A 17,432-nucleotide genomic window follows, 5' to 3' on the forward strand; every position below is an offset into this window, starting at 1 on the left:
CTTTTTTTTTTTTGTCACTTGTGGGGCCTGAACTCTGGGCCTGGGCACTGTCCCTCAGCTCTTCAGTTCAAGGCTAGTGCTCTACCACTTGAGCCACAAGGCCACTTCCAGTTTTTCTGAGTGGTTTATTAGAGATAAGAGTCTCACGGACTTTCCTGTCCAGGCTGGCTTTGAACCCTGATCCTCAGATCTCAGCCTCCTGAGTAGCTAGGATCATAGGTGTGAGCCACTAGCACCCGGCCTTCAGTGTTTCTTTATAGTTCATGACCTTATTTTTGAGGAACAGCACAGTCTTATTTTCTTCTCAGTTCCAGTCACTTATTCTTCTTGATCATGTTTTGGGGTACATGGTCAGCATAAAGTGGATATGCTTATTGCAGTATGTCAAGGGCTGCATGATGTAATTAATTCCAAGCTTCTTTGATCATTTGTTTAGGGTAGTGTCTGTTGCTGACTTTTTCCATTAAGGAACTTTCTGTTAGTGATTTTCTGGCATTTTTTAACACATTTTGATGTTCTAACATTAGCACGCACGCTTCCTTTTACCCCTAATTGTTGATTTCTGCCTGTAGAGACTGCTCAATGCATATGCTCAAAGGGTCTCAGATTTGATCACCATTTGTTTCTTCCATTAGGTTCCATGTGACATGTTCTTAATGTTTGAGTACTTTTTACTTTCTGATTGCAAGTTCTTCCAAATTGATCTTGTAGTTTCTCTGTTCCAGCCACATAGCAGAAGTCATACGTCCTTTTATTGAATAATGTTAATATTTAAAAAGCAAGTTTTAGCCACTGGTATGTTCTTGCAATGGTTTGTTATTGCAGCGAGGCCCTGAATCCAGAACTAGGAAATGAGTATGTGTATATATTGACAAACAAAGAAATATACCTATAAAGGTACATGCATGTTTACACATGTATTACTATTTTTCTATTAAATGCTTTTAAGTTTATACTGACATACCTGACTTTTCATCTGCACAACAAAATAATGTGCCCCCAAAGGTATCTATAAGTCTTTTCCTATTTACGTTTGTTTCTTGTCATCAGTTCGAACTCTTCCTAGTACTATTGACATAGTCCTTTTCAGAAGTCCAGGGTAGCAAGAAAAGAGCTTCAGAGTTGCCAAGTGGCTGGGATCATCCATCTGACTTCCTGCTTAGTGTGATGTCTTTGTTACTCTACAATGCCACAATTGTTTATAAGTTCTAATGTGGGCAGATATTTGAGTTAATAGTTTTTTTTTTACTATTATGAAAAAGGTCTGTGGCATTCTTACAGATTGTTTTTGTTTTATGCAATTGTTTCTTGTGCAAAGTGAATTATATGTGTATGTGCGCACATATGCACTGTGACTGGGACTTGAACACAGAGCCTTTAGCTCTCTTGCTTGATTATCTTACTCACAATTGGTGTGATCTTAGAGATTCTTGTAAAAGCAATGTGATACAACTGCAAAGAGTGACTGGGAACTGGCACATGCACTGATAGTTGGGTGCTATCTAGAGAGAGCTTTAGAACTGAGTAGTATACAGTCTTTCTTACATACTGCTTCCTTCATCAAACCCTTCAATTTGATATACTACCTTACATCTCTGAAGTAGGAAAGCAAATATTTCAGATATTCCAGCACCACCCATACCAAAAACTTAGCAATGAAACTTCTGTTTGAAGAGCTACTATATACTGCAACAAGGTCAAGATGACGCTCACATTGCTGAAGCAAAAACAGTTAAAGACTAGGAAATCCATATGGTTTTACCCCCCCGTAGTTTCTTTTTCTTCTTTTTTTCTCCATCACAGGGTTTGAACTCAGGTCTTAGATACTATCCCTGAACTTATTCACTCAAAGTTAATGCTCTAACACTTTAAGCCACAACTCCACTTCGGGATTTCTGGTGGTTAATTGGAGAGGAGTCTCACAGAATTTCCTGCTGGGCTGACTTCAGAACCATGGTGCTGGGATCTTTAGCCTCTTGAATAGTTAAGGTTACAGGTGTGTGCCACTGGTGCCCAGCTTATACTGGTAGTTTCTACAAGTCATTTGAAAGACAAAACTGTAGTATTAAAACAGTAAAGCCATTGCTTAAGAAGGAGACAGTAAAGGTAATTTTCTTAGGAGAGAATTTTTGAAAGATGTGTAAAGTTCCATTTAAATTGCTAAGTTTAGCAGCCAGATACACCCCCCCCACTTAAAATGTCTGAATGACATGATTATAGTCAAAGTTAAGCAAATAAAGACCAAGACCTCTAGTATAATGACCCTGAGTTTCCATATTTCCCTTTCATGTGAGACGTGGGAGCAGGTCATCATAATTCAGGAAAACATGTCTTTCACTAGTCAGGTCTCAGTGTCTTCCAAATGGAGAATTTGTACAATAAGTTAGTCTGAACCATTTATGTTTAACTTTGGAATGACAAGAACACACAGACACAGACACACACACACACACACACACACACACACACATACACACAGAGAGAATTTGTACAATAAGTTAGTCTGAACCATTTATGTTTAACTTTGGAATGACAAGAACACACAGATACACACAGACACAGACACACACACACACACAGAGACACACACACACACACACACACACACACACACACACACACACACACACACACACACACACACACACACACACACACACACACACACACACACACACACACACACACACACACACACACACACACACACACACACACACACACACACACACACACACACACACCAGGGCAGCTTCGTGATCTACAAGCATAATAAAGCAAACAAAGAATTTAGGATCTCATGCAAAAAATTCCACACCTAGTTGGCCCTCCAGCAGTGGCCTATTCTCAGTGATGACCAGTCAGCCTCTCCATTTCACATCATCCGCTAATTCACTATGACAGCAAGGAAAGACAGAGCTGATGAATTCCAATCACTTCATTCAACCAAGTCAAATTGGAGATAATTCACAAGTGAACTTCAGGATTTTTATTTTTTTTAACTCAGATTTGAATTAACATGATAATTGGTATCAGATACTAATTCTTTTCTATAGGGCAGTTTGATTCCAAAATACAGTCTCTAGTGACCCAAGTTCTCACAGAGTTATTTTATTCTGTTGGCAAAAGCTGCTTGGCTTTCAGCTTCTCATTCTTTAAGTAGGTTCTGAAGGATGGGTATGAGGGCCCACGCTTTCTGGAGCTGTGAAAATCTGTCAGCTACCCTATAGTTAACTTGCCAAGGTTTGTATAAGCATAGGTATAATCAAGAACTCAAGGTCATCCCAAGACAGTAACTGGACAATACTAACACAAGTTTCTACAGTGAGGAGACACACTGAATCCTGTTCATCTCAAGCTGTGTTGGTGAACAGTAGAGCAATTAAAAGTTACCACATGAATTTCCAAACCTTCTGTAAATCCACCCAGTTTGGAAACAGTAGCTTGTCATCAGTAATGTGTCATCTGAGCAGTGAACAGAAGTGCTTGAGATAATATTTTTGGTGAGTGTATTTCAGGAGCAAACTTTGCTGGTGGATTTAAAATATGAATGGCTAGATGCAGAATTGTCAGGATTGTACCCTTTATTAAAAACAGCACACCTTATTTGACAGTGTCTGTGAGAGATTTTCATTTCATGGGAGTTAACAGACTATTTTATTGTAGCTAACAAAGGTTCACCACTGTTTTATTGTGTGATATGAAGTCACAACTTCCTATGGCCTAATGTTCTTTATCTGAACAATGGTAAATGCAGCAGCATTCTATTTGTAGAAATGGCAAAAGTGAGTGATATGTTTGTCCTTGTTGGGAAAGCCCTCAGAACTATGGAAATAGCACTAACTCTCTTTACTTTTTCAAGAAGGAGCCAAAAATTTCTTTGGCAAGTACAGCAAACAATAAAAGGTTTAGTTTTTCTTTACTTTTAAAGCTCTTCAATTTTAATGAAGATTGGGTAGATGGGCAATATTTTTAATTTTAAAATGTATTTTATTATCTTTAAGTTGTTCAAAGGTGTTTCAATTTAACATGTTGGTTTTTAGTACATTGTGATCTATGTCACCCCTTCCGTTATTCTCCACCCTCATCCCAATCCCCCCATCCCTTCAAATTATCTAGTTTAGATATGGAGTATTAATAGAGAAATACTTGCCAGATTACATGAATTTCTATTTTAAAATACATTGAGAATAAGATAAAGTAATACGAGTTTTGGTCCACTACATGCTATGAGTTTTTGATGTCTTGAACATACAGTATTTTCTGGTATTTTGAATAGAGGGCACGGCACTGTGAGGAGTCTGGAGGGCAGAAGAAGGAAAAAAGAGGAATTATGACTTTTTAGTGTCATCTTATATTCATGTACCTGACACAGCAGCCTTGTTTTGCTTGAGCTTTTGTGATTACTTCTTTTATTTATTTGTATATTTGTTTGGTTTTGTTGTCCTATTAGGCAAGTGCTCTCTTCCAGAACTCTTATTTCTAGCTCCTTGGCAATCCCTCCCTCCCTCTTTTTTTTTGACTTTTTAAAACAAGCTTCCCCTAGTTAGTCCAGGCTGGCCTGGAACTCAGTCTGTTTCTCCTGACTGCCTCTGTAACATGCTAGGATTAGAGATGTGCAACCCTGTATACCTGGCTCTTTGATGGTTACTTTTAAAGCCTGGTTAATTCTTTTTTTGGTGTGTGTGTGTGGGGGGGGGTGGAGATTGGTTGCTGGGCTTGAACCCTGGACTTGGGCACTGTCCCTGTGCTCTTCAGCTCAAGGTGAGCGCTCTACTGTGGTAGCCACAGCGCCACTTCTGGTATTCTAGTGGTTTATTGGAGATAAGAGTCTCATAGCCTTTCCTGCTCAGGCTGGCTTTGAACCATGATCCTCAGATCTCAGCCTCCTGAGTAGCTAGGATGACAGGTTTGAGCCACCAGAGCCCCACTAATTAAATCTTTGATACTTTGTTTTAATTAATTTTTAAAATAAAGATTCTGGTTTCAGAATGCTACATGAATTTGTAAGTATTGTTTCTTTTTGAGACTGACATTATATCAGATGCTCTACCTTAGCTTCCTCCTGATCCTCCTTTCTTGTTAAAAAACTTTACACTGGGTTTTATTATATTACTTACATGTGTATGCATGTCCCCCTCTATCCCTCATATTTTTCCCTTCCTCTCTAATCGCCTCTTACCCATTTTTACAAACAAATTTTATGTAAAGCATGTATTTTCAATTATATAACTTTCATATGGATTTAAAAAAACCTTTTTTTAAAAAGAATTTGAACCTTTAAGAGATCTTTCTCACGTAAAAGAAGTATTAGTCTTTAGAAAACCTTCCTGTGACTTTTGCTACTTGCTGCATAGCCAGATTTATTTCCAGATGTGTCAGTTGTGAAAAAAAAACAAAAGAATTATGTGGGAAAATTATATTTTGGATTGAATTTCAATGGTGGGTTTATTTTACGCCTTCATATTTATGGCTTGAATTTTTAAATGCTGTGTAGGTTATGAGAGTAATACTGTTAGACATCTGTTAGAGCCATATGGGTAAAATTATCTTATGATTATTCTTAGTTGTCAGTGTGATAATTAAAGGCCCCTTTCCTTGGATGGAATTCAATAGGAATTGCCTTTTATTCTGAGTTTGTCTCCTAAATAATGAGTCCTACTGTAGAGCTCAGTATATTTTTTTAAATATATTTTAGTCTTTTAAAGTGTATTTTATAAAACGTAGATCTCATATGTGTACATATCTTTACATATTTCTTGTTGTGTAATGCTTTTGTAAGGATTATGGCTTTAAAATTCATGTCCCTATTGTTCATTGCTAATATAAAAATCTGGTTGATTTTATATATTGATCTTGTTCCCTGTAATTGTTAAAACTCACTAGTTCTTAATAGACATTTTGTAGATTACTTTAAAATTTCTGTATCAAATCAAAGAAAAATAGTTCTACTCTCCAATTTGCATACATTATGATGTTTGTTTTCACAGCATTTTTTTTGTAGTGAAAGAACTGTTTGTACAATTCTATATTAAATAGAAGGATGGGAAGAGTAGAGCTTTTTTAAAATCTTGATCACTAGGTATCTTTCACTATTCAAAAGTTATGTTGTAGTTCTTCCATAGTTGTCCTTTGTTAGAAATAATGTTTTTAAATTTCTTATTTACAGAGTTTTCTTATGGGAATGCATGTTGGATTTTTGTTATGATTTTTTTTTTTTTTTTTTGTCAGTCGTGGGGCCTGAACTCTGGGCCTGGGCGCTATCCCTCAGCTCTTCAGCTCAAGGCTAGTGCTCTACCACTTGAGCCACAGCACCACTTCCGGCTTTTTTCTTTTTGTTTATGTGGTACTGAGGAATCAAACCGAGGGCCTCATGCATGCAAGGCAAGCGCTCTACCACTGAGCCACCTCCCCAGCCCTGTTATGATATTTTTTATATCTAAGATGATCCTGTGATTTACATGTTTTAAAAAACTCTGTTAATATGACTTACATTGATTTGCTTTTGAAAGTTAACTAACCTTACATTCTAAGCATTAACTTTACTTAGTTACAGTATATTACTTCATTACTTTATCAGGAATATTTCCTATACTTCTGCTACTTGTTGTATTGTCTTTGGTTTTTGTAACAAGGTAATAAGATGGGAATGACTGTTATTAAGAGTATGTAGAATTTGTATTTTTTTCTTGTTTGATGTAATTCGCATGTGATGTCATCTAGCCGTTGTATTTGGGGAAGGCTCTAAATTTAAAATTAAATTTCTTCAGTTGATATGGAGCTATTAACATAGCCATTTACTTATTTATTAATTTATTTTGGTGCTGGTCCTGGGATTTGAACTTAGGGCCTAGACACTGTCCCTGACCTTTTTTGGCTTAAGGTTAGTGTTCTATCACATGAGTGATGGATCCACTTCTGGCTTTTTTGGTGCTTAATTGGAGATAAAAGTCTCCTGGCACTTCTTGCCAGGGCAGTTTTAGAACCATGATCATCAGATCTCAGCCTTATCAGTGGTTAAGATTACAAATGTGAGCCACTAGTGCTCAGCAACTGTGTTTAGATTATTAATACCTTTCAGAGCTTTTCTGTATTATGTCCTAGTTGTTGAATTTACGGGTATAATATTCGTAAAATATACTGTGCCTGTTCTCTGAATGGCTATAGGATTTGTTCTGTTAGCCCCTTTATTGTTCCTGTTATTGGTAATACATGCTTCTTTTAGCATACTAAGAGGATTAAAGATTTTATGGAAGTTTTCAGATAATCAGCTTTTGTTACTATTTTTCTGTTGATTTTCTGTTTTATTGGCCATTGATTTCTTCATGATTATTTTGTTTTTTATTTAATTTGTGTCAGCATAGATAGGTATGTAAATATATAAAGTCTAGAAATAGTAGATTGAAAAACATCTATGCATTATTTTTGAGAATGCAAGGTATGCAAGGGGAAAGAATCTTGTCAAGAAACAGTATGAGAATACTGCATATCTATATTGGAAAGAATCTGAACTTTTATCCTGCTCTAGAACCAAAAATAAGTTACTTCACAGTGCAAAATATATGTAAATGTAAGAACCCAAAACTATAAAGCTTAAAAAGAAAAAATAAGAAAAAAAATGTTTGGGGGGGGAGTCAGTCGTGGGGCCTGAACTCTGGGCCTGGGTGCTCTCCCTCAGCTCTTCAGCTCAAGGCTAGTGCTCTACCACTTGAGCCACTTCTGGCTTTTTCTGCTTATGTGGTGCTAAGGAATCGGATCCAGGACCTCATGAATGCAAGGCAAGCACTACCACTGAGCCACCTTCCTAGTGCAAATTTTGCAACGTTTTTAAAGAATCAGATTCCTGACCACTCTCTATAAATTGGAGTTCTTCAAAGTATGGAACTTTGCTTTTTATTAAGAAAACAACAAAAACAAGCTGTGGTGTCAGACAAAGGAAGTATTTACAAAATATATATCTGAAAATGACCTGTATTCAGAATACGCCAGGCACTTTCACAGGTTTGACAAATACTCAGTTCTAAAAAAAATGGGCAAAGCATTTGAACAAATATTTCACAAAGATGTATGCGAGATTACTAGCACATAAAGTGCATTTAAACATCAGTCCCTAGTGAGATAGATACAAATTAAATAATACTTAGCTGTTTGCATGGCTAAAGTTTAAGAAATCAACCATATACTGGACAGGTTTTGAAGTAACTGGAACTCTTGTACATTGCTGCTGAGAATGTGAAATGGGATACACACAAACCTTTTTGAAAATATTTAAGACTTTCTTACAAAGATAAATTTACACTTGTCATGTGATTTCATGATGTAATTTCTAAAAATTTATATTCAAGAAAAATAAAAGTATATATTCATAAAAAGACTTGTATAAAAATATTCAAAGTTCTCTCCCTCCAGTAGCTCCAAACTGGAAACTATAAGTATCTTTCAGTAGGAAGATTAACATAATGTGCCTTGCTATTCAGCAATAAAAAATAATGAATTACTGATACATGGAGTACCATGGGTGAATCATAGAAACATACTGGGTGAAAGAATTCAGAAATGAGGGGCTGGAAAGGTGGCTCAGTGGTAGAGCGCTTGCCTTGCATGCCTGAGGCCCTGGGTTCGATTCCTCAGCACCACATAAGCAAAAAGAAAAAAGCTGGAAGTGACGCTGTGACTCAAGTGGTAGAGCGCTAGCCTTGAGCTGAAGAGCTGAGGGACAGCGCCCAGGCCCAGAGTTCAGGCCCCACGACCGGACCTTAAAAAAAAAAAAAGTTCAGAAATGAGTCTGTACAGTGTGATACCGTAAAAAGTCTCAGTGGGAAGGGAGGCTAACGGCAAGATTATTTGTACGTATATTAGAGATGCTTCCTGATGATGGTGGGAGTCGTGTACAAATGACGTCAAAATTTACCAGATTTCATGCTATCATGAGAGTATTTGATTATAGACAAATTATCTTTAGTGAAAGGAGTTTCTTTTTAATGATTTTCGAACCTCAATAAACTTCAATATCATTTACTAAACTTTTGAGGCACAGGCCTCCCCTTGGTTTCATATCCAAGGAATCCGTCACCGGCAGTAGGATTTCAGTTTGTGAAAAGTTCAGATCATTCTAATTTTCAACTGGAGTCTAGAAGTAGGATTTTTTTTCCCCCCCAAAATTTTTGTTTTAGGACACTAGGACCTAGCATCCATAAAGACTGCTCTGTGTAGCCACTGCACATGCTTTTGATGGTAATAAACAACCTGCAGCCTTATGGAAGGATATTAGTAAAGAACACACACATGTATCTTTGAACTCTGGCACATTGTTAGGAGGGTCCATGGTAAAATTTTAAATGCTTTCTGACTGCTTCACCCTAATTCTGATCCTTTTCTTGAGAAGTTTGCTTTTCTTCAAGCAGCACCTGGGGTAAACATCTTTTATGCAAACACCATTTAGTAATCTATTGTTTTTTTCTTTTATTGTTACTCAGCATTCTGAATTATAACTTAAAAGATCCAAAAATGCAAATTTAACTTCATTGACAAAAATTGAAATACTTCTTTTTATAGCAGTTTTTATTGTGATTAAGTGATTACATAAATTTCACACTATTGTGAGATAGTGATACTTAGTTACTAAGTCACAAACACATTCTAACCTTAGTTACTAAGTCACAAACACATTCTAATCTTCATGGGGCAAATTGTCTTTATTGTGGTCTATAAAGTTTATGAGTTCTATGAGCTTTGATAAGACTGTTATTTCTTCCACATTGGGTGATATGTACATTTCTTTCCTTTTCTTAGTGTCACCTCTTGTAATAAATATTTATAAGGATCTTTCCTGAACCTTACTTAGTTTGTGATAATTAGTCAGTTATGTGTTATATGACATTTCATTGATAAACAGAAATAACTTGAAAATGATGATTTGTTTTAGTCTTAATTTTTGGTGATAGTGGAGGGATTATCACTATTGGTATGTGTCAAACATCAGTTTTTTAAAAATATTTTTATTATCTTGGTGTAATTATACAAAGGAGTTGCATTCATTGAAGCAATTTATGAATATAGTGCATCTTGATCAATGTCACCCATCAAGGTTTCTTGAAATATACACAATACTAATTGTTCTCAATGTTGATGGGGAAAATGTGATTGGAAGTTTTATGCTTTCATAACTTCATGTAATGGATCATTTAATAAAGTTAACTAAATAATTTAAATCTCATGCTTTTTGGGAGCTTTAATATGTTGTGCTCTAAGTCTTTAAAATGGAGCTGTAGTCCACAAAGACTGCTTAATCACTTGAATCTTTTTTCCCTTCTCCTGTATTTCCATGAACATATATCTGAGTAGATAAGAAAATCTGTAGTAGCATTTACATTATTATAATAGTATATTTAATCATGCTTAATATCTAAAAAATGCAGTTATGATTTAGTTTAGTCATAATTTTCTCACTTGTATGCAAGGGACCTATATTTTCATTTATATATTGAACTTTGGGAAATAAATTTTGAAAAAGAATCAGTTCTCTTTTCTAACTTTAACTGGTAGAGAGCAGTGAAATTTGTGTATCTTCTGTTTCAGAGCAAAGTAGAAGAGATGATTTAGAAGCTTTAGGTCATATGTTCATGTACTTTCTGAGAGGCAGTCTTCCTTGGCAAGGCTTAAAGGTATTTGTTTTTGTGTTTCCTTATTTAATGTAATTAAGTCATTTATACTTAAATTACCTAATCTAACTAATTATTTTTGACTTATCATATTCTCAGGGATGTTTCTTTTTCCTATTTTAGGCTGACACACTAAAAGAGAGGTATCAGAAAATTGGCGATACAAAACGAGCAACACCAATAGAAGTGTTATGTGAAAATTTTCCAGGTAATGAATAATGCCAAACTGATAACTGCTGCTATTTATTACTTCAATTTATAAATATTTTTATACTTTAACGTGAAGACTTTAAAAATGTGTTTTACATGGTGGTATTAGATGAAAATTCCATCCTTTAATAATGTTAGCCCAGGGCTGGGAAGGTGGCTCAGTGGTAGAGCGCTTGCCTTGCATGCATGAGGCTCTGGGTTCAATTCCTCAGCACCACATAAGCAAAAAGAAAAAAGCCGGAAGTGGTGCTGTGGCTCAAATGGTAGAGCACTAGCCTTGAGCTGAAGAGCTGAGGGACAGCGCCCAGGCCTAGAGTTCAGGCCCCATGACTGGCCCCCCCCCCCCCAAAAAAAATAATAATGTTAGCCCAGTCCTAGCTGAAGTTATACCTTCTTCAGTGACCTTTTTGTGTTGATAGTACTATAGTTTGAACTCCGGGCTTTGCAGTTGCTAGATAAGCACTCTACCAGTTGTACTACACCCTAGCCCTTTTATCTTTAGTTTTCAGCTTGCAGTTTTTCACACAGCCATCCTTAGATAGTGATCCACCTGTCTGCACCTGTTTTGTAGCTGGGATTATAGGTATAAACCATCATGCCTGGGGGGTTTTGAGATAAGGTCTCACTAACATTTTTGTCTGTACTGGCCTTGAACCCTGTTCCCTCCCATCCCTGCCTCTTGTGTAGCTGGGATTATAGGCATGTGCTTCCATCCTCAGCCCAATAACACATTTTTTTAAATTTTATTTTTTATTATTTTTTTTGGGTCCAGTCGTGGGGCCTGAACTCTGGGCCTGGGCGCTGTCTCTCAGCTCTTCAACTCAAGGCTAGCACTCTATCACTTGGGCCATAACACCACTTCCGGCTTTTTTCTTTTTGCTTATGTGGTGCTGAGGAACCGAACCCAGGGCCTCATGCATGCAAAGCAAGCTCTCCACCACTGAGCCAGCTTCTCAGCCCCAAGAATACCAACTATTAAGTTTAGTACAATATGAGTCATTTGGCTCTCAAAGTCAGCTTCAAAAGAAGAGTTTGAAAGTACAGTAAAATCTTCCCGACCTTACTAATTTTAGGCTAGATTTACATTGGAGAACTGTACACATTTATGAAAACATTTTGTTTTCAGGGAAGCATATAGCAACTCTAAATCAGTGAATTTTACTTATTCTAGGAATAACAATACATAACTGTAATTCTGGAGAGTCATGGTTTAGGACCAGCTGAGCAAAATGTTAATGGGACCACATGGCAACAACTAAGTGGGGCATGTTGTTTCATGTCTACAATCTCAGTTATTTGGGGGTGTAGTTAGGAAACTTGTGACCTGAGGCTGGCACAGGCCAAAAGTGACCTCTTAGGTGAAAAGAAACACACAAGGGCTGAGGACATGGCTTCCTTGATAGAGTGCTTGCGGCACGAGCGTAAGGACCTTAGTTCAAACTCCAGCCCCACCAAAAAAATATTGGTTTTCGAAGTCAATTAAAGAATAAGAATAATTTTGTTAATAAATTAGAATACCTGCTGTGATTTGTGCAGCAGAAAAAAGGAAAAAGAGAACTGGATTTGAAGATACAAGATTGACTTCTTGTTTCTGGTTCTCCCTTATCATACTGTAATGTCAGTGTAATCTGAGGTATCTCTTGTTAAAGTTTACAAATTCTTTTTTTTTAACCATTCCTGGGGCTTGAACTCGGAGCACTGTCCCTGAGCTTCTTTTGCTCCAGGCTAGCACTGTGCCACCACCTCTGGTTTTTTCTGTTTATGTAGTGCTGAGGGATCAAACCCAGGGCTTCTTGCATGCTAGGCAAGCACTCTTACCACTGAGCCATCTTCCCAGCCCTTGCTAATTCTTCATTGTCAGCAAACTTGTGTGCCCTGAGGGAGGAATGCTGTGACTAATAGCTCACCATTTTGTCTATTTTTTTCTTTTTCCCCTTCTTTTTCTTTTGGAAGTATTTAAAAAGAAAGTATGTATTTATTAGATTTGGGAAATGCCATGGTGTGCAGAGATTTGTCTATTACCAATTAGTTGTTCACCATTTGACCAGATATTAAGAGAATACATCAAAAGTGTTCCAGGGTTATATTTTTGAGAACTATTTTAGGTTTATTTTGAAAGTTCATTTGGTTAAAATAATGGTCATAGTTAAGTTTAGGCATTTGCTATTGCAGAGTTAGTGTATATTGCTGACTCTAAAGGAAATCCAACAAACCAGTACTTATGCTGTCACATAAATCAATTCCCACTGATATTTTTAGTAAATACTTTAGTAAAACATATGCACTGAATGCGATTTAATAATCATGCATCATTGAACTGCTAATTAAACTTTAGTACTGTCCAGGATATCTATTAAAAATAATTTTATAAAACTTTAGTATTTGCTAATAAGCAGCAAAAATAGTGGTTAAACTAAGCTTTACCTTTTTTGTCTTTATGTTCTTTCCTCCTTTGTTTTCTTCTAAAAGGGGAAATTTTGTTGTAATTGAACTTCAAAGATTTTAAGTTGAAATAGTTCGTTTTTTCATGTTTTTGTAGCACATTGTGCTTTGAGACAATAACTATTTATTATAGAGAAGTGTAGTCAGAGTAATTTTTATTTTCTTTCTAGAAGAAATGGCAACATATCTTCGTTATGTAAGAAGGCTAGATTTTTTTGAAAAGCCAGACTATGATTACCTAAGAAAACTTTTTACTGACTTGTTTGATCGAAAAGGATATATGTTTGATTATGAATATGACTGGATTGGTAAACAGTTGGTGAGTACTCTGCTGTATAATAGAAGATGATTTTTATGGTATTTGTTGAGAAGAGTTGAGACCTGATATGTATTTATTTGTATTAGTTTAAAGGATTCATCTTCCTATTTTGAGAGGTTTCTTCAGGTGATGTCAAGCTATTGTTACTTGAGTTTTGTTGACTCTCCTTATTAGAATAATAGGTTCTTTTGGAGGTCTCATCCCAATTTGATTCTTAAGATCAAGTATACTATTTTTGTATGATATTCTCATGATTAAATATGTACTATCTAATAAAAGGTGCTTTTTTATAAATCTCTGAGTCAAAATATTAGATATGTATAGTTTTGTTTATTACATTTATTTCTTCAATTTTATTAGAATGACAGGTTCTGTTAATAAATTAGCTTTGGAAATGAGATACATTAAAAATTATTTTGATAAGAACCTAAAAGTAGCAAGTCTTACAAGGCTTTTTATATTTATAAAAATATTTTAAATATTTAAATATTAGGCAGGCATTGAGTCATGATCTTCAGATCTCACCTCCTGAGTAGCTAGGATTACAGACATGAGCTATACTCTAAAAAAAGTGTTTAAAAACACTTTTAAATAGTATATTTTGAGAATAATACTGTTTTCAAGAGCCATAATTTATTTAACAACTTTTAATATTTTTCCTTGATCATTTTAAGCAACTAGAGAAATGATTTTAAAAAAGATTTCTGATTAACATATATATAAGACATATGGTACCAGAATCAAATACAGTTGACAGCAGAGGATAAACCAAAGGAGAAAGAAAGAAAAGAAAAAAAGAAAGAGAGAGAGAGAGAGAGAGAGAGAGAGAGAGAGAGAGAGAGAGAGAGAGAGAGAGAGAGAAAGACAAACTGCACACAGTGCATTAAAAACAACAAAGAAAAACCTCTTGTTTTCATATCTTTGAGTTCATTTTGATTAGCATCATCTTATATGGTCATATGTACATAGCTTTTGAGCTGTTGTGAGCCTCTGCTAGGACTGTCTTAGACTCAATACTAATTACTACAAATGAGGGAAACTATGGGGCCACGGTTTCTTTGGGTTTGGCTTACTTCACTTAATATTACTTTTTCTAAGTCTTTCCATTTCCTTACAAATGGGGCAATGTCATTCTTTCTGATGGAAGCAATGAGTGTATATTTCCATTGTGTATACATACTGCATTTTCTTAATCCATTCACCTACTGAGGGGCATTTGGATTGGTTCCATATCTTACTGTGTTTGATAGTGCTGCAGTGAACATAGTTGTACTGGTAGCTTTAGTATGGCCTCGTTTGTGGTCACTTGGGTAAATGCCCAGGAGTGGGATTGCTGGGTCATAGGGGAGCTCTACCCTGTGTCTTGTATATATTTTTATCTGATTTGGAAAAGGGAAGGGGAACAAAATGGTGAGACAAAGGACAAAGGGTGGCAAAAGTGATACTCAAAAAACCGTATGTTGGAAATGAAATTTATATCTTGGGGGAGAGAAGAGGGAGTTGGTGGGGAGGGAAAGTGGGAGAAAAACAAGGGAAGGATAACAGTGTTCAACAAGAAATGTGCTCATTACCTTATGTATACAACTGTAACCTTTACTCTCCCTTGACAGTAAAATGAAAAACCATTCTGAAGTAGAGTGTATTACTAGCCCCTGTTACTGTCTTGTAGCCTACTCCCGTGGGAGCCGTTCAGCAAGACCCTGCTTTGTCATCCAACCGAGAGGCACACCCACACAGAGATAAGACGCAGCAGTCCAAAAACCAGGTTTGGTGCCCTTTTTACCTCGGAAATAAATTTCATTCATACGGAAATGATATGCACACTTTTTTCTTCATGGGATCAAACACACATACACATTGAAAAATTTAAAATAATATTTTTAATGACCTATTTTTCCTAATTTTTATTACTAGTTTAAAAATAGTGGAAATATTTAATTATAAATTCTTAATTTATGGTATAAATTATTGTAAACTTAAGGCATTTGATATTCTATTAGTATATAAGTGGATACTCTACTGGAGTAAGTTATAATAGGAATTTATCTTTCTAGTTATTGTGTAGTTCAGTAACTTACTGTATTTAAAGCTATTTTCTATGTATTCCTTTAGAAATGGAGAAGTAAGGAAGACAGTTGAAGATCTAAGAGATTATTGTTTTGGACCAGTTATTTAGTTAAGAGGTCGTCATTCAAGTCTCAGGATCATACATAGATGGGTGTGGCTTATATGGACCTTGGACAAATTAATTAATAACACAAAATTTCCAGTTTCTTGAATAATAATACATGCTGATTTCAAATGTATAGTCAGCTTTCAATAAGTCTCTTGTTGCTGGTATTACTGTTATCACAAATAAATACACATAAAACTACATTTCTGAGCAGGATAAGCTGTACCACATGTGATGAATTAATAAAGTGCATGGAGGGTATTATGTAAATATTTGTGCATCTGGTAAAGGTTATAAGGAAAAGGTGGCTTTTGAGATGTATGTGAAGAATGAATCTTTTTTTTTTTTGTGCTGATCTTTGGGCTTGAACTCAGGGCCTGAGTTCTGTCCCTGAGTTTTTGTCTTCAAGGCTAGCACTCTGTCACTTGAGCACATAGCACTACTTCCTGCTTTTTGGTAGTTAATTGGAGATAAAATTCTCATGGACTTTTCTGCCTAGGCTAGCTTTGAACCAGTATCCTCAGATCTCAGCCTCCTGAGTAGCTAGAATTACAGGTGTGAGCCACCAGTTCCTGGTAAGAATGCTCACATTATTAAAGGCAAATGATAGCATATGGGCATTTTGGGGATAGTCAACAGTTTTTTAAAAAGCATAAATTTAAGCAGTTGAATTTTCTTGGAGCAGAGAGTACATTAGTGACAAGTTACAGAATATCAGTTGACAATTGAGAGTTCATATTTTTGGGAAAGAGAATGGAATGGTGTTGAGCAATATTTTCATTTTGCTTTTTGTAAAAGAAAGCTTTTTTGAAGCTACCTTTGCCTTAAAAGTTTTACTTCTTCCTTGAATTGAATAGAGTATCTAGAGATAATTGGTTATAACCTTTTTTGCAGAAGGACAATGTCTTGTCCTGTTTTACTTTTATCTTTTTTATCCCATAAAGTTTAAGTGAGCATCAACACAGGGAGAAAGTGAAAGGAAAGAACACCATTTATTAAAATCTATATAGCAAATAAAATGGTATGCTTTTGGGAGTATGTGACACTGTTTGCTGTAAAGTTGAGCCAATTAAAAATTAATTTCAAATAATTAGTGCAATGAAAGTTCTCATATAAATCAGTTCTAATACAAATTACAATAAGTTGATCGTTTGTGAGCACTCTGAGAAGGTGATATAGAAGGTAATAGCTCAAAAATTGAGACTTAGGAGGCTTGGGGTTTAGCCCAGTGGAAGGGCGCCCGCCTGGTGCGCGCAAGGCCCTGGGTTCGGTTCTCAGCCCTGGAAAAAAAAAAAACATAAAAAATTGAGACTTAGTTTTATGTTTTGTCTAGTTAATTTTTTGAATATACTTAGAAGATCAATAATTTGTATTTCCTTACTAGGTTGTAAGCTTACTGAAGCTAGTAATACATTATTCCTTTTTACACTAAATTTAGGGAGAATATTTATATATATATATATATATATATATATATACACACTTATATGTATATACTTACATATGTAAATTTTCAGTAAATTTTCTAATATAAACTTGGTTTGTTGTATTGAATTTGGTTTCTGAATATATAGATTCTTGTAGCAGAAAAGTTGAGTATCTAGAAAATCTCTCCTTAAATGGCTGT

The 17,432-nt window shown here is 35.7% G+C and overlaps 1 protein-coding gene across 10 annotated transcripts in view; it reads left to right on the forward strand.

The window, feature by feature from the left end:
* Positions 1–17,432, forward strand: part of LOC138819711 (casein kinase I) — an 88,726-nt gene that overhangs the window by 49,081 nt on the left and 22,213 nt on the right. For 6 of the 10 annotated variants that reach the window (XM_070011239.1, XM_070011243.1, XM_070011242.1 and 3 more), the window contains exons 7-10: positions 10,579–10,664; positions 10,785–10,869; positions 13,484–13,632; positions 15,302–15,397. In XM_070011239.1, the coding sequence (XP_069867340.1) occupies positions 10,579–10,664; positions 10,785–10,869; positions 13,484–13,632; positions 15,302–15,397 (416 nt within the window). The remainder of the gene's footprint in view (positions 1–10,578; positions 10,665–10,784; positions 10,870–13,483; positions 13,633–15,301; positions 15,398–17,432) is intronic. The other 4 variants (XM_070011241.1, XM_070011245.1, XM_070011247.1 and 1 more) reach the window with 1 other exon arrangement.

The sequence above is a fragment of the Dipodomys merriami genome, unplaced genomic scaffold (assembly GCF_024711535.1).
Source record: "Dipodomys merriami isolate MVZ:Mamm:240054 unplaced genomic scaffold, mDipMer1.0.p SCAF_81, whole genome shotgun sequence".
Classification (NCBI taxonomy): Eukaryota; Metazoa; Chordata; class Mammalia; order Rodentia; family Heteromyidae; genus Dipodomys; species Dipodomys merriami.